Source organism: Salvia hispanica, chromosome 1 (genome assembly GCF_023119035.1).
Source record: "Salvia hispanica cultivar TCC Black 2014 chromosome 1, UniMelb_Shisp_WGS_1.0, whole genome shotgun sequence".
Lineage (NCBI taxonomy): Eukaryota > Viridiplantae > Streptophyta > Magnoliopsida > Lamiales > Lamiaceae > Salvia > Salvia hispanica.
Window position 1 is genome coordinate 33273028 of NC_062965.1, and position 15844 is coordinate 33288871.

Consider the following 15844-nt stretch of genomic DNA (forward strand, 5'->3'; position numbering starts at 1 on the left):
AGGGGGAACACCTCGAGTACTTCGGTAAGGAAGGATGTATCTCCCAGTATCACCATCTATAGCATTCTCTTCAATCTCTGCATTGTTAGTACCAATTGCAGTGTTTTCTTCAAAGACTGGTTCCAAACGTACCTCGGATATTGGTTGAGAAGGATCAGAGGGGCGCGGTTGAGGTGACTCTGGGGAGGCTTGCTCGGCGACAGTGACAACTGTCTCTGATGGACCCTCAATTGAAGGGCTTGGAGGTGGCACAAACCAACTTAGACAGTCCTCATGTTTATTTGTAGGTTTAGGTATTTTCTTCCCCTGACTGTTAAGGTGGTGAGGGTAAAAGAACTCGGTTTCAAGGAAATTGCAGTTTATAGTGGTGATGACTTTCTTAGTACTTGGATCAAAGCACCTATATCCCTTTTGATTTATCCCATACCCCACAAACACACATTTGGTTGCGCAGGGGGAAAGTTTGGTTCTCTCGTGTTTGGGAATATGGACGTAGACAGTACACCCAAAGACTTTAGGTGGCATGCTAAGGGGTTCTGGTATTTGGGTTTGTTGGGTAAGGATGTCAAGAGGAGTTTTTGTGTTTAGGATTTTGGTAGGTAGTCTGTTTATCAAGTATACCGAGGTTGCAACAGCTTCAGGCCAAAGGGAGTCTGGGACTTTGGATTCAATCATAAGGGCACGGGTGATTTCTAGGATGGTTTGATTTTTCCTCTCTGCAACCCCATTTTGTTCGGGTGTATAGGCACAAGATGTTTGGTGAATAAGACCATTTTTTCTAAAGAATTCAGACATGGTGTTATTGACAAATTCCCTCCCATTATCTGAACGAAGAATTTTTATGGTGGTGCAGAATTGGGTTTGGATCATTTGAAAAAATAGGATAAATTTATCAACAACTTCTGATTTTTGTTTTAGAAAATAGATCCAAGTCATTCTAGTGCAATCATCAATGAATGTCACAAAATATCGAAAACCACTACCCCCAATAACAGGTGCAGGACCCCACACATCGGCATGCACTAAATCAAACATAAATTTCATACGAGTATCTGAAGGTTTAAAAGACTGTCGGTGGCTCTTGGCCAAAACACATGTCTCACAGGAAAAATCTCTAGGTAATGAAAAATCGAGAAACAAAAGTTTGAAATAACCATGAGAAGGATGTCCTAGTCTTCTGTGCCACAGCCAAGCCTCCTCTTTCGTGGACCCGTGAGCTAGCATCGCACTGCCATGTTGAGCTACCCCGTCCACGTAATATAGTCCTTGGTTCTCAGTGCCACGCCCAACGATCCTCCTCGTCCGAATATCCTGCAAGATACAAAATTTTGGATACATTAGGAGTGTACAATTCAGCTCTCTTGTCACATGACTTACAGACATTAGTCTTTGAGACAAGCTAGGAACAAATAAACAATTTGACAATCGGAGGTTAGGGGAAATTTCTATGGTTCCGGCCCCAGCTACCGTGATTAATTCCCCATTTGCGGTTCTAATGTAGGTTTTAGTCACTTCCCCGAAATCACTAAAATCAGATTTTTCTGGAGTCATAGTATCTGTAGCACCACAATCAAAGATCCATCCCTTCCTATCAATATTATCGGTATTTTGCACAGAAAAAGCAGCGGAAATATTCATCAAAGGTGCAAAACGGTTTCTAGTTAAAATCTGGGGGTGTATTTTGGATTTTCGGATGTCCTATGGGGCAATTTCACAATTATGCATATCTGGGGGTTTCATTTTAGAAGGATGGGGTATCAAGTTTAAATCATGCATATCTGGGGGACCATTCTGCAAAATGTTAAATAAAGGATTTGATCTTCGATCAAATCCTATACCTCCTGAGTGAACTCCGCCGCCGTTCCATTTCTGCGGCTCCGTCGCTCCAGCCCTCTCCACGAAATTTCCGACCCGAACCCCTCCGATACCGCCGCCACCACCACTCCCACCGTTGACATCTGGGTATGAGGCGTAGTTTGGCTGGTTTGCCCCTTCGTCTTGGTGTTGATTTGGGCGTTGTTCTGTTTCTGCCCTATCTCTCCGATCCCGATGGCGGCGAGTTTTGATTGAGCTCTAGCTTTCTGCCGTTCATCCCACCATTCCGGGTATCCCACCCGAAGAAAGCAAGTCTCCCTCGTGTGTTTGTTCTTGCCGCAGTGAGAACACCATAGCTTGCTTTTGTCGATTTTGCCTCCGGTTTGGTGATTGCTTCCGGTAGGCGGCGGTCGAGGTGGTCCGTTCCTGTTGCTTTGTCGATCTCTCTGTGCCCCGAATCCATAGCCAATTTCTCCCGATGATGCATCGGCGCTTCCTACGCCGGAGTCTTCGGAGGTTTTAGGGGATGCCGGTGGCATGATTTTTAATCGAGCCGCCTCCCTCTGGACCCTCCCGTAAGCCTCTTCGACTGAGGGATAGGGCTCCTCCTTGAGGATATCCCTTCGGATTGTGTCATACTCTGGATTCAGCCCCGTGAGGAACTTGATCAGTCTTGAAGTATTTGAGAATTCCCTGAATTGCTTGACTCCCTTGTCACAGCAGTCGACGGGTTGTTTTCGGCATCGATCCACACTAATCCACAGCCCGTGGATTCGCCGATAGTAAGTTTCAAGATCCAGGCTTTCTTGCCTGAGTGCGATAGCTTTATCCTCCAGATCGTATATGAGGTATGGGTCCCTCTTGCCTTCGAAGGTCACGACGAGATTATCCCATATGGCTTTCGAGGTTTGGTGATGGGCGAGTCGGCGATAATGTCGTTTTCGATGTTGTCGACAATCCACGAAAACACCACAAGATCATCTTCTTCCCAATCGGCATAGCCCTTGCTCTCTGGTTCTGGTGGCTCGTCTTTGATGTGTGTGTAGCCTCCTCTGCTTCCTATTGCGACTTTCATCAGGCGCACCCACAATGGGTAGTTTTTGCCATTCAATTTGAATGCCACTGTGACATTCTTGCTAGTCCTCAACCGTGAGGATCCTGTTTTGGGTTTTGTTTCTTCTGTCTCTGAATCTGACACATCTCTTTCTGCAGGGATTGATTTCTGGTAAGGATTGATTTTCTGATTTGGTTTTGGCTTCTTGGTTGGTCGAGATTTGGTATGAACACGGCTATGATGAATTTTTTCTGAGCCGGATCTTTCTCTGCTCTGACGCCATGTAGAATAGATTGGGAGAAGGTTTCATATATTTTCTTGATGAATATCACACAATATGTTACATTATTATATAGGCATAGAATATGCATATATGGTAAACCTAGATTATGGAGATCCTATTTTATTTTTGGTAATAGATCAATTTACAATTAATCCCATTATTCTCGGTATCTTCCAACAAAAACATAAGACTATTTTTTTGTTAACGAAGGGAGTGTATGAATATAGACATTAACATCGCTACGGTAAATATTTTTTGGCACTTGAACTTGATATTAACGACAATTATTGCTAAAGATTAAGTGGCAGTACTAAAATATTCATACACATAATTTTGTGTGTGATGGGCTAATTCAACTTGTAATAAAAGTATTTACAAAGATATGTCTCTGCAATTGTCAGTGGCACTCGTCCTACTCTGGCGTTCGGAATTGGCTGCCGATGGAACTCCGGCCGCCGCGCACTTAGCCGCCGTCCTGACGCTCTCGATGAGCGCCTCCGTACGCGCCTCCTGCGACAGTATCTCGGACAGCTGATCGGTGTCGATGACCAGCCTCACTTTCCACACCCCGGTGCTGTTGTACTTGGGGAACACTTCAGGCTCGGACAGCCGCCGCAGCTTCCCCTGATTGTCCACCGACATCCGGTACGGCGCCGCCGCGCGATCGCCTCCGTGATCCTTGCCTTTATGCGTGGGGAGGAGATAGTAGTACTGCCCCGCGCAGAGGCTCTCGCTGTGGAAGAGAGGCGGGGAGCTGCGGCGGGGGCTGCCGAATATGGCATGGCCGGGGAATTCGTTGGTGACGCACTCAGCGGTGATCGGAGCGTAGAGCTCCATCACGCCGCCGTCGGGAGTCACCACTTTGACCATGTCCTCCACCACTCCAAGCGTTTTGAATATGCAGTTTCCCATAGATATGTGTTGGTGCTAAATAAATGAAGGTGACAGTGTTTTATGTAGTAGTTTAATATATAGTCCAATATATAAATGAAATAGTATATGAGGTTAATGAATTTGTATGATTATATTTTTGGGGCGAATGTCGGTAGGGTGGTTCGTGCGGGTTTCGGAATGGAATATGTGTGGACTCGGCCACAACCGACACAAGCATTCTTTTCTTTCTAGAGGGATCTCATGAGTAAGATTCACAATTGGCAAACCGTAACAATATACTATACTTATACTAGATAAATCCGATCACGATAAAATATATGTTTTGCGTTACAGCAAATATAGGTGCGTGCATGTGTTATTTTCATATTCATATTTTGTATAGTCAAGCGTCGGTATGCTACAGCCACTTGACAATTGACATACATTATTTTTTATTATTTAACGTAACTAAGACAATGTTTGGTATGGAAGTGTGTGCATTCTGTATCTTGGGTTCAAAGATGAAATCCAGGTGGGGGTCTTATGTCTCTTAGCCAATTTAGTATATTAGTGGGCACGTGTCAATGTGGACATATTTGCTATGCGGTACTCCCTCCATCCAATATTATAAGACCAAGTTGATCGGACACGAATTTTGAATAATGTAATGATTAGTGAATATAAAAAGATAGTGAAAGTGAGTCATAATTTTATATATTATTTCTTAGTGAATTATAAGATTCATTACCAAAAATAATAAAATTACAAATGAAATATTTATTAGTAATCGGACAAAAATAGTAAAAATAAGATGGTTATTGGTGGACGGGGGATTCATTATATCAATCGATTTCGAATAAATTCTAACATTACATCTTCGATTTCCAATAAGTAGGTATATCCTTGTTTATATATTCTCTCTTTGTTAATGTGAGATTTCGCCCCTCGCATCGGCTGTTACACTTACACAGACAAATAGTAGTTATAGTACTAGTAATAAAGAATAATGGTCACGCGAAGACAATTCTTTGAACAAAGGTGCGAATGCCGTGTTGAAATTAGACCACTTGGCGTATAATAATATTATGTCTGCTTCCTCCAGATTTAATTAAGCAACCACTTGAGAGTGAGTGATGATGTAAAAAAGTAGGGATTTTAAAAAGGTGGTAATCAACCACCACTAATTTATTGGTGATTTGATTGATCCCCACCGCACGGTTTAATAGTTTCAGATCAATTTCTAAGTGTATGCGTGATGAGTCATAGTAGAATGTGCTTGAATTGGCTACCCAGATGCTATGCTAAGCCCATGTAGTAGTTACCATTTCAATGGGCTACTTATTTAAAACGTTGGGCCCGTTGTCAAGGTCCATTTGGAAGTCCTCGCCCTTGCTGGCTACTTTCGTTGGACTTGAACACAATTTTTAAAAAATGCAAAGGAAAATGTAAAAGATTAGTAAAATATGTGTTTTATTTTTATTTATTAATTATAAATAAAATAAAATAGTTGAATACGAGACTTACAAATTATTAATAATATACGTAAAAATAAAAACAGACTATGTGATAAATCGAAATGACTAAAAGATTCGTATTATAAGATGGAGGGAGCAGTATATAATGTTTGTTAGTCTCAATCTTTTACTATCAATTTATGGTTTAACCTTAACTGGTTTGGCATATATTCCAAGTGATCGAACCATAATTAGTATATACTCCCTCCGTTCCTTAAATATCGTCACAATTTGACCGAACTCGGGTTTTAAGAAATGTAATGGAAAGTGGGTTGAAAATGTTGGTAGGATGTGAGTCCTACTTTTAAAGTACTATTAGTTTTATAATAAAATGTGAGTGAGAATAAGTTAGTGGAATGTGGAATCCATTACTAGAAATGGTAAAAGTGAAATGTGACAAATTTTATGGGATGAACATAAATAGACTAATGTGACAAAATATCAAGCACAGAGGGATTACTATATTTGTCTATGAAACATAAGTTTTTTTACTTTTGGTCATCTACCAATATTAGTCTTTATGTATCTGTGGTATATTTCTCTCTCCAATAAGGTGGGTCGTGGCATTTATGATAATTGATCGAACCAGGATTAGTATATGTTAAAATTCTAATATCTTGTTCCACATTGGCTTGGTGATGATCATATCTCTTCTATATAAGGATGGATAACCCTTCCCCTTAGAAGGCATTTTAAGGGGTGAGTGGCCCATTTTTAATAGTATATACCCCGATTTTCACTTCTTTCTCGTTCCTTCACTCTCAATCCATATATTTTTCAAACACCAAAAAATTCAAAGGAGAACAACGATCTTTTCACCATCCTCGATCCAGACTAGGATGAATGACTTTACACGCAACCTCGAGTGAACATCCTCATATAGCGTGTAATCATTAAGAAGTAAAAAAAATAATTTGTAAACTTTTAGAAATTTATAGTTTATAGTTATTTTAATTTTTTTTTTATTTTTATATTTAATCCTCTAATAGTTGGAATTTGTAACTTTTCAATTCATAGTGTTTGTAATTTTATTTTGTTTTCAATTATGTCCTTTTGTGTTATATTATTAATTCATATTTTAATTTTATAATGAATAGTGCAAATAAATGTGAGAGGTCTAAGGATGTCCATTGTAGCTGAATATAGAATAAAGAGAAATAGTGATATGGTGGGGATTATATCGTGGCGGAGGACATCGGTTGTGGATATCATGTCTAAATTCATATTAAGATTTTTTAAGAGCATCCACAATGGCGGCTAGCACACCGGCTAGTCGAACCATTGTAATCGGCCAGCGGCTTTACGGCGAAAAAATCGGCGAGCGCTAGCCGATTTGTAGGCGCTGGCTGATGCGCTGGCCGCCATTGCAGGCTGGCGATTGGCGAGCGATCGGCCAACGCAATTTTTATTTTTATTTTTTTGAAATTTTTTGAAACACTATATATACGCGATTTTAGTTTCATTTTCATTTGCACCACTTGTTTTAACGAGTTTTCTCTCTCTCTAACTTTCTGTACAAGAGCAACATTGAGTGATGGACAAGGACAACGAGTCCAGTCCGGCGACGAGCGGGTCTCAGACTCCCACGATACCCGTGGGGTTTGGATGGGGGCAGATGGGCGGCGGCCAGATGGGCGGGGGGTACAACATGTACCCTTGGCAACAATTGATGGGTTGATGGCGGGCGGGCGGGGGCAGGCCAGCGGCGGGAAGACAATGCCGCGGTGGGGAGGTATGACGTAGATGGCGCCGCAGATGATACAACAGATGATGGGGATGATGCCGGTATGGCAGGGGAGGATGCAGCCCGGGGTGCAGGGGGGGGGGGGGGACACGGTCTATCGTCCCACTCTTGACTTTTTGACGGCTTTGTCTCACACATCGACCCCATTGGAGACGCAGTTCACTGGGGATGACCGTTTCTCATTACATGAGCTGGGGATCGATATCGGATAGGCAGCACCACACGGAGGAAGTGGACTGAAGAGGAGAGCGTCTCCCTGGCCAAGGCGTGGTTGTCGGTTTGCGACGATCCACTGGTTGCGAACAACCAACGGATCGTCAACATGTGGGCTAAGATTAGAGCAGCCTACAAGAGGAACTGCCCGCACGGAAAGGACTACACCGGGGAGGAGTGCCGGAAGGGGTGGGAACGCATCAGGGCTGCGGACGGCCGATTTTCGGGGTTGTACGCCAACGCCCTCCGCATGAGGAGTAGTGGACAAACTAAGGAGGACTGCCGGAGGATAGCGGAGAGTCTGTTCCCCGTGAAGGGGAAATATAAGGAGTTTACCTACTGGAACTGCTATCTGGTGTTGAAGGACTCCGAGAAGTTCCGAGCGCGGGTCGACGGCCGGGTGGCCGAAGAAGCGAAGACGCGAACTATTCCGACGATTACAGCGGCAGCAGCGGCGGTTCCCACGACCTCCCCCCGGATGCTGAGGAGTTTCCGTCCCCTCCATCGTTTGCTCGCCGCTCTCGCCCGGTTGGCCAAAAGGGGGCGCAACAGGCAGCGAGGGGATCCCCCCCCTATCGCCCCAGGAGGTCCAGTCGGCACCCCCCACCCGTGTACAACTTATTCTCGCGTCAAAAAACGCGGGAACAGATGTACAAGGTCTTCTAAGATTGGAGGGCCGCAATTGACCCCACGGAGAAGAGGTTTCTTCACTCGATGCTCGAGAGCATGCGGGTTGACTTGGATGCCGCGAGGGCATAGATGGGGGGCTCAGACGCGGGCTCAGATGCCACCGATGTGGAGGTCCTAGGTGGCAGCGCCAACGGCGGCGAGGACGGCGGTAACGGCGATGATGAGTAGAGAGAGGCGGGGCTCGTGTGTGGAAGCCCGATTTTTTTTTATTATGTATTTTTTTTTATCTATGTACCTTTTTTTTATTTAAATGAAATGAATGAATTTTCCCGTATATGTCTCGTAAATTTAATTCCATAAATGTAGTTGTTTTTGAATTATTTTTATTGCGGCTAGCCTGTGGCTAGCCTATTTGCTTAAAATGATAATGTGACAGGTGGAATTTTAGTGCTGATGACGTGGAAGGGGGAGAGAGTGGCTAGCCTGTGGCTGGCCTAAAGCCATTGTGGATGCTCTAAATAAGATAAAAATTTCTAATTGGTGGAATGAGAGAGTGGGGCCCGTGTCGAGGGATGGGATATCAATTTATTAACTTACGTGTTAGTTTCGGTACACGTGGCGTAACAGTGCGGGTTTTGGCTCCGTACACTGCTGTCTTACAGGAATTATTTCATCCACGCGTCGCACCATATACTATGTACTCCCTTGAAAAAGTAATCTTAATTTTTTTTTGATTTCTCTATTAATATTACTAGCTTCGTCCACCAAAATTTGTCCCATTTTTCATTTTCGTCCGTCCCCTAAAATTTGTCCCATTTCACTTTTACCATTTTTGGTAGTGGACTTCACATTCCACTAACTCATTCCTACTCACATTTTATAAACTAATATATAAAAGTAAGACCCGCAATCCACTTACTTTTTCAACTCACTTTTCATTACATTTCTTAAAACCCGTGCCGAATCAAAGTGGGAAAAATTTTTGGTGGACGGAGGTAGTAATTAATTTTATATATCCTACATAATCAAATTAACGCTTTTTTAACTATGTTTTACTCCCTCCGTTCCATAGTAATGGAGGCATTTCTTTTCGGCACAGAGTTTAAGAAAAATTGTGTTAGGTGAGTTAAGTAAATGGAGAATAAAGTGAAAAATGAAAAAATTATTGATATGAAGAGAGTAAAGTATGTGTGGAAAAATGTGTTGATTTTTACTAAAAAGGGAAATGACTTTATTACTATGAAACGCACCAAAATGACTCTATTACTATAGAACAGAGGGAATATTAATTATATATTGAAATGTGTATCTTTCATAAATGAGACCACCACTACTTTTTATAGACGGAATAATGACAAATACTTATTGAATAGTTGGATCAACTAGGATTTCCATCTAAGCAACAACATAAAGAAATGATTAATACTTTCTTCGTAGACTTTAAGTGGAATATGTCTAATTCGACATGAAATTTTATATAATGTTATTTTGTGAGTAAAATGTACTGTAGAAAATAAAGTTATGAAGAAGAAAAAAATAAAAAGAGTGACATTCCTATATATAAAAATGTGTTATTTTTAGTGAGACATTCTCAAAAGAAAAATCATCTCTAACTGTAGTATACGGATTATATTATTTGCCATTAATTTTCATTTAGAAAACATAATTAAAATTCAAATCAGATCAACTTACTATCATTAATGGTGTTAATTGTAACACCCCACTTTTTCGAACCCTAATTTTCGAGACATAAAATTTTTTGCATTAAATTCTTTTAATGCCATGAAGTATGTGGATTAAATGATGAGTGATTTATTGCATGATTCTTTGTGACCTAGTTGCGATATGGAGTTGAGTTTGAGGTGAATAGTCAAACTTGTTGATTATATGACGTGACTATTGATAGTCTAGTGTGGAAAATATGACGTGGCCGTTGAAAGGTCAATGTGTTGTGAAGATGGAGTGGAATTAAAAATGGTGGATTTTGTGATGCGATTATGTGAATATTTTGATGCGGGACGAAGTAAAAATTGTGGTGAATTATTCCTAAGGGATGAGTGAGATTAAATAGGATTTTCATAAATATCCTACACATATTATAGGAATTTTCGACCCTCATGATTTATTGGAGAGGAATTCTATTTTTCGTGGATTTGATTATTCTCTTGGGATATTTATCCAAATTAAATCCAAAGTCTGATTATTCCTTATTTCCTCTATGAAATTTTCGGAACCCACTTTATAATATGGAGATTTTCGAAAATCTCCTATTTATGGGAGAAGGGATTATTTTATTATATTATTTAATCCCTTATTTATTTTCTTCCATGAATAAATTCAAATATCCTAGCATATCTTACCATATCTAAGGAGATCTTGCCATATCTTATTTTAATTAATATTTAAAAATTGATTCCTTATGGAGAAACAATATTAACGCTTATTTCATATTATTTGGGGAGGATTATTATTTTTATTCTGCTCCGTGATATTTTATTCTACTCCGTGAAATATCTAAATTAAATCATAGGCTAATTAAATAGCCTAAAATTCGAAACCCCCTTATTTCTCACCCATATTAACGTCAATCTCTCTCACCATATCTCTCCAAATCTTTATTTATTTAATTGTGAGATTATATTCTTGAACTCTATAAATAAGAGACAAAACCTAAACCTAGAACACCAAAAACCGCCCCCACTCCCCCAAAATCACGTCTCCCCTCTCTCCCACTCTCTCTCAATTTTTCTTCTACTATTCTCCAATATTTCTTCATCTTTTGAGAAGAATTGAAGTTGAAACTCAAGAATCTTTGAAGAATCAAGGCTAATACTTTGTTTCTACCGTTCGTTCTATCAAGAAAATGTATTTTTATATTAATCTTTCTTCATCTAACCGATTAATCGGTTTTCTTGAACCTTCATGCATATAGATTGAGTGAAAGGGGAAACAATTGATGAATATGGGGTGCGTATATGTGTGGGTGTGTGAATCGCGCGCGTGTGTGTTCGTGTGTGTGCGTGTGGGTGTATTTTAAAACACTCATGCGTGACATGTTTTGATGATAGATTTGGAGTTGTGGTTCGAATAAAAATTGATATGATGAGCATGTCTTGATTTAAGAATGATGATATAAAACTAATCGACGGGAGAAAGGGAAACGTTGGGAACATGCATGATTTTGAATATATCAATGATTGAGACTTACTTGTGATACACATAAATTAAAGGTGTTAACTCGCGCTCTCAGTGTGATAGCAAGAGGAAGAACATACTTTGTGATCTAAGGAATCGAGGTGGGCTTTATTTACTAAACTCTCTTATTTCTAAAATAATGATTATGGTGATATAACGGTGGATTAAAATGTTATGCCATGCCTGAGATTGTTCTGATTATGTTGTGTGCCTGATGCCTAATTTGCGAGTCCGCTCCATTAGACTATAGGGCTATATAAACGAATTCGGGTCTAAGTAGGGCCGCAAACCCTATCAGGCTAGTGTACACAGTTGGGATCGGGAGCCGTCCTTGCTAGTCGGCCGGTCTCGTGGGTGAATAGTGTGGCCACACTTTCGTCGCACTATGGAATTGTTGATTGTTGAGAAAATGGGAGGAATTGTTTGACTGGCCAGTCTATGAAATTATTTTGTGATACTCGATGATATACTTTTATAAATGCAAACATGAGTTCACTATGGTAAGGATGGCATATCTATTAAAATGTTTTGGCATGAGTTCACTGAGTATGTTTAAAATACTCAGCCCTGCATGTGTTTTCCCTATGTGCAGGTTGAGCAGTGATGAGCGGTTGGCGGTGTTGAGCAAATAAATTGAATGATAATATGGTTGTCTTGAAACATTGAGTGGGTTGTGTCTTCATACATGACTTCACTTTTCTCTTGGTTGCAACGCTAAACATGAAACTTAGTATCGCTTGTTTTTGAACTTATTTCCTTTTTTTTATTAAAATATTGAGACATAATGCGTTTTGGATTATATTATACCCTTGGCTTTTGAGCATGAATTATGATATCTATTCATCATTGGTTTTCTTGATTAAGTCGTTGTCTTATTGCTTAAATAGTTCATTAATTACTCTGGTCAAATCCCTTTAAATGAAACCCTAGCCTACGCTCTTGTTGCATTTAAGTCCGCCTAGGTAGCAGTCGCCGTATTTATTATACCCTAAAATGTCGGGCTGTTACATTAACGGTGGATGGAGGTAATAATAATTTTAGTATTAATAGAAATTTTGTGTAACACCTATTTCTCTGATTAGTAGTATAAATATTCTCTTATGATTGTGTTTGTGTTATTGTAAAGTTGAGACCGGAACGTGCACACCACACGCCAAAAACTCCGTTCCTTCATTCTCCGTTCCAACACGTTTCCTGTTCTTCACCATTGCTCTTTCGCCGGCGTCAATGGTCGCCTCATTATCCAAAATCACCATCCTCAGACTCCAATGCTCACACCACTCATCTAAACCTACTCTAAACCACACAATCTCCGATCATCCATAGCCGCCGCCGCTCAACGCCGCCAGCTGGCTCCACCGCCGCCCCGTACGCTTCCCCCGCTTCCAACGCCATAACCAGAAACCTAACCACTCGGAGCCTCCAACTGCACCGTCCTCCCTCCAGCTACTCCGCCTGGTCCGCTGGTATCTCCAATCGATCAAATCACGCCCGATCGCCACCAAATCAGCCACCGCCGCCCCCATCTACACCGCCGCCGATATAACCTCCCAGGTATCGCCCTAATTCTCATCCGATCGCTCAATTACACCTTCTGAAAAGCGTAATTTCACATTTCAAATTCAAATTTCAAAATCGCGCGCAGAAGATTGTTGGGGGAATGGAGCAACGGTATGAATTGGTGAGAACTTTGCGCATGGGCGGTTACATCATGGTGATATTGGGGCCGTCGCTGCATTACTGGTACAATTTGATGTCGGCGGTTTTCCCGAAGCGCGATGTGTTATCGACGCTGAAGAAGATCGGTTTGGGGCAGGCTGTGTACGGACCTGCCATGACTGTTGTCTTCTTCTCTGTTAACGCCGCTCTTCAAGGTAATTTCAGATTCAATTTCACCTGAGAAATTTCAAAATTGAGTGTTATGATTTGGGAAAGATTTCTGACGAAGAAGAATGTTTGAAGATGAGAATTTAGGGATCAGAGATTTTGGGGAAAAATGAGAGAGAAATCTTATTCAGTAGTGAAGAGAAAAACTTGTGTTACACATCTCAATCAACAGACTATATACTCCCCGTAACTAACTTCTACTAACCAAAGGAAAAACAAGAAAAGGGAAAAGAAGCTAAAACAGAATTTTCAACTACTCTTCTAACAGCTAGTTCAAGGGTTTGAACTCTACTCTCTCCTTTCTTCTTTGCTTTATTTCTTGCTTAATGGGTTGGGCTTCTTATGCACATTACTCTTCACACTACGATGATGAATGGGGTAATGTATTGGCCGGTTTGCGACTTCGGCACCTTCAAATTCATCCCTGTTCATTTGCAGGTTGGTGATTTGATTCATCATCTTCATTTTCCATAGCTTATAAACAGAAATTGACTTAGTTTTTCTTCTTTACTAGTATCAACACTCGTGCTGTAATATTCACTTAATGAATACAAGTTCTAAATAATTCACTAATATCAATATGCATGCGTTATAAAAAAAGACCTTTACCTTTTCTGTCTCACTCTAAGTACGACATTTTCTATTCGATGTTTTTCGTTTTATTTCAATGTATGACTTAGGGGTCGTAGAAAATACATTTGATATACAATATCGATGTATTTTATTTTATTTCATTCGCAATTTCCTCAATTTTTTCGAATCTACACAAAAATTGGATTTTTAGTACAATTTGTCATTGTAATGTTGGATTGTGTATTGGACAAAATTTCGTTGTATTTTCATAAATTTCACTGTCTATTTAGTAAAGAGCAAAGGTCAAAATTGGTCCTGAACATATGGTCATTTTACCTTTTTGGTCATAAACATTATCTTTTGGATTTTTTGGTCCTGAACATATGAGAATTTGATCATTTTGGTCCTCTGTTAATTTTTCCGTTAAAAACTAACGGTCAACGGATTTAAATCCGATTTTGACCAAATTTAAGTTTTAATTCTGTTTTTTAAATCCTTAATTAAAAACCCTAACTATTATTAAAAATATTCTTTTAAATCTTTTAAAAATCTTTTTAAATCCTTAATTAAAAATCTTTTAAATAATTTCTTATTTTTCACATCGCGATCTTCTTCTTCCTTCTCTTCGCGTTAACTGTCAAACCCACAATCTACACATTCCCTAATAAAAATCCACAACAAACAACGAAAGTTTGTGGATTTCCAAGCACATATAATTAGATTGATTTAAAAAGTGAAATGCTTTACAAAACCAAAACAGTTGAGCCCTAATATGTATAAAACGAGATTGATTTCCAAGCACATTTGATTAAAAGTGTCACTTGTACAATAAGCAGTCGTCGGTGCCACTGGATTACGTGGTCGGGGTCGATTTTGAGGGGCAAGTGGTGGTAGCTGCCGATTTCCAGTGGGAGGAGGCGGATTTCCAGTTCGAGGAGGCGGATCCGGAGGAGGCGGATTTTGAGGGGCAAGTGGTGGTAGCCGCCGTCGTCTGCCTTGGATTCACCGTCGCCGATTGGAAGAAGAAATGATCGTAGTGAATCCTTGAGCTTGAGAGAGCGAGACGTTTTGCGTAGAAATTTTTCAAGTGTTGAGAATGAAAAATCGTGTTTTGTGTTTTACAACAATTTTCTCATAATTTCTAATTATATTTAAAAGAATATTTTTAATAATAGTTAGGGTTTTTAATTAAGGATTTAAAAACAGAATTAAAACTTAAATTTGGTCAAAATCGGATTTAAATCCGTTGACCGTTAATTTTTAACGGAAAAGTTAACAAATGACCAAAATGATCAAATTCTCATATGTTCAGGACCAAAAAATCCAAAAGATAATGTTTAGGACCAAAAAGGTAAAATGACTATATGTTCAGGACCAATTTTGACTTTTACTCTTTAGTAAACTTCGCCATTTCATTTAATATTTTCGAGATCTGCACAAAAATTAGATTTTTTTTGTTAACCACCAGCTTTTAGTCCTCCATTGAGTTTGGAGGGCTTAATATATAACCTTCCTTGTTCTTCTCTATTCAACATAGTACAATGTTTCTTTCCATTTCACTTCAAATATGGTCATAAAAATAGTTTTGGAACTGGTGTTTATAAAAGATCACACCTCCTGGACATTACTCTTTTACAAATTTGGTTAATGAGCAAATGTCTGTTTATTTTCTGTTTTTTTGCGGCATTGGAGCTAATGTCTGGTAGCTGAGATGGTGAGATAGTCAATTCCAATAGGTGAGTGCTCATACTTTGCATTCATTTTGCTTTCCTCTCGCCTACTATTCTTTTCACTGTAACAACAAAACATTTCGAAATTCGAAGGAAAGCACTAATCAAACTAAAGAAGAATCAGACGATCATTAAAACACCACTGAATTAGTCTTATAATATTTGGCTTCTTGACTTGAATTTTCTGTTTGTAGATAGCTAGCCGTATACAATACACACTCATCACCAGACGATTTGTATATTCAATCGTCCCATTCTACTATTTCAATTTTATATATTTCAAGATCTGATCAATCCTTACACATTTTTGGTTAAATGTTACATTCGTCTTTC

At 39.8% G+C, this 15844-nt stretch overlaps 1 protein-coding gene across 1 annotated transcript; it reads right to left on the minus strand.

Moving 5' to 3' along the window:
• Positions 1–3388: 3388 nt before the first annotated feature.
• LOC125217020 lies at positions 3389–4273 on the minus strand. The gene has a single exon (XM_048118843.1). It carries the CDS (start codon positions 4062–4064, stop codon positions 3525–3527), a length of 540 nt encoding a protein of 179 aa, XP_047974800.1. The 5' UTR covers positions 4065–4273; the 3' UTR covers positions 3389–3524.
• Positions 4274–15844: the final 11571 nt, after the last annotated feature.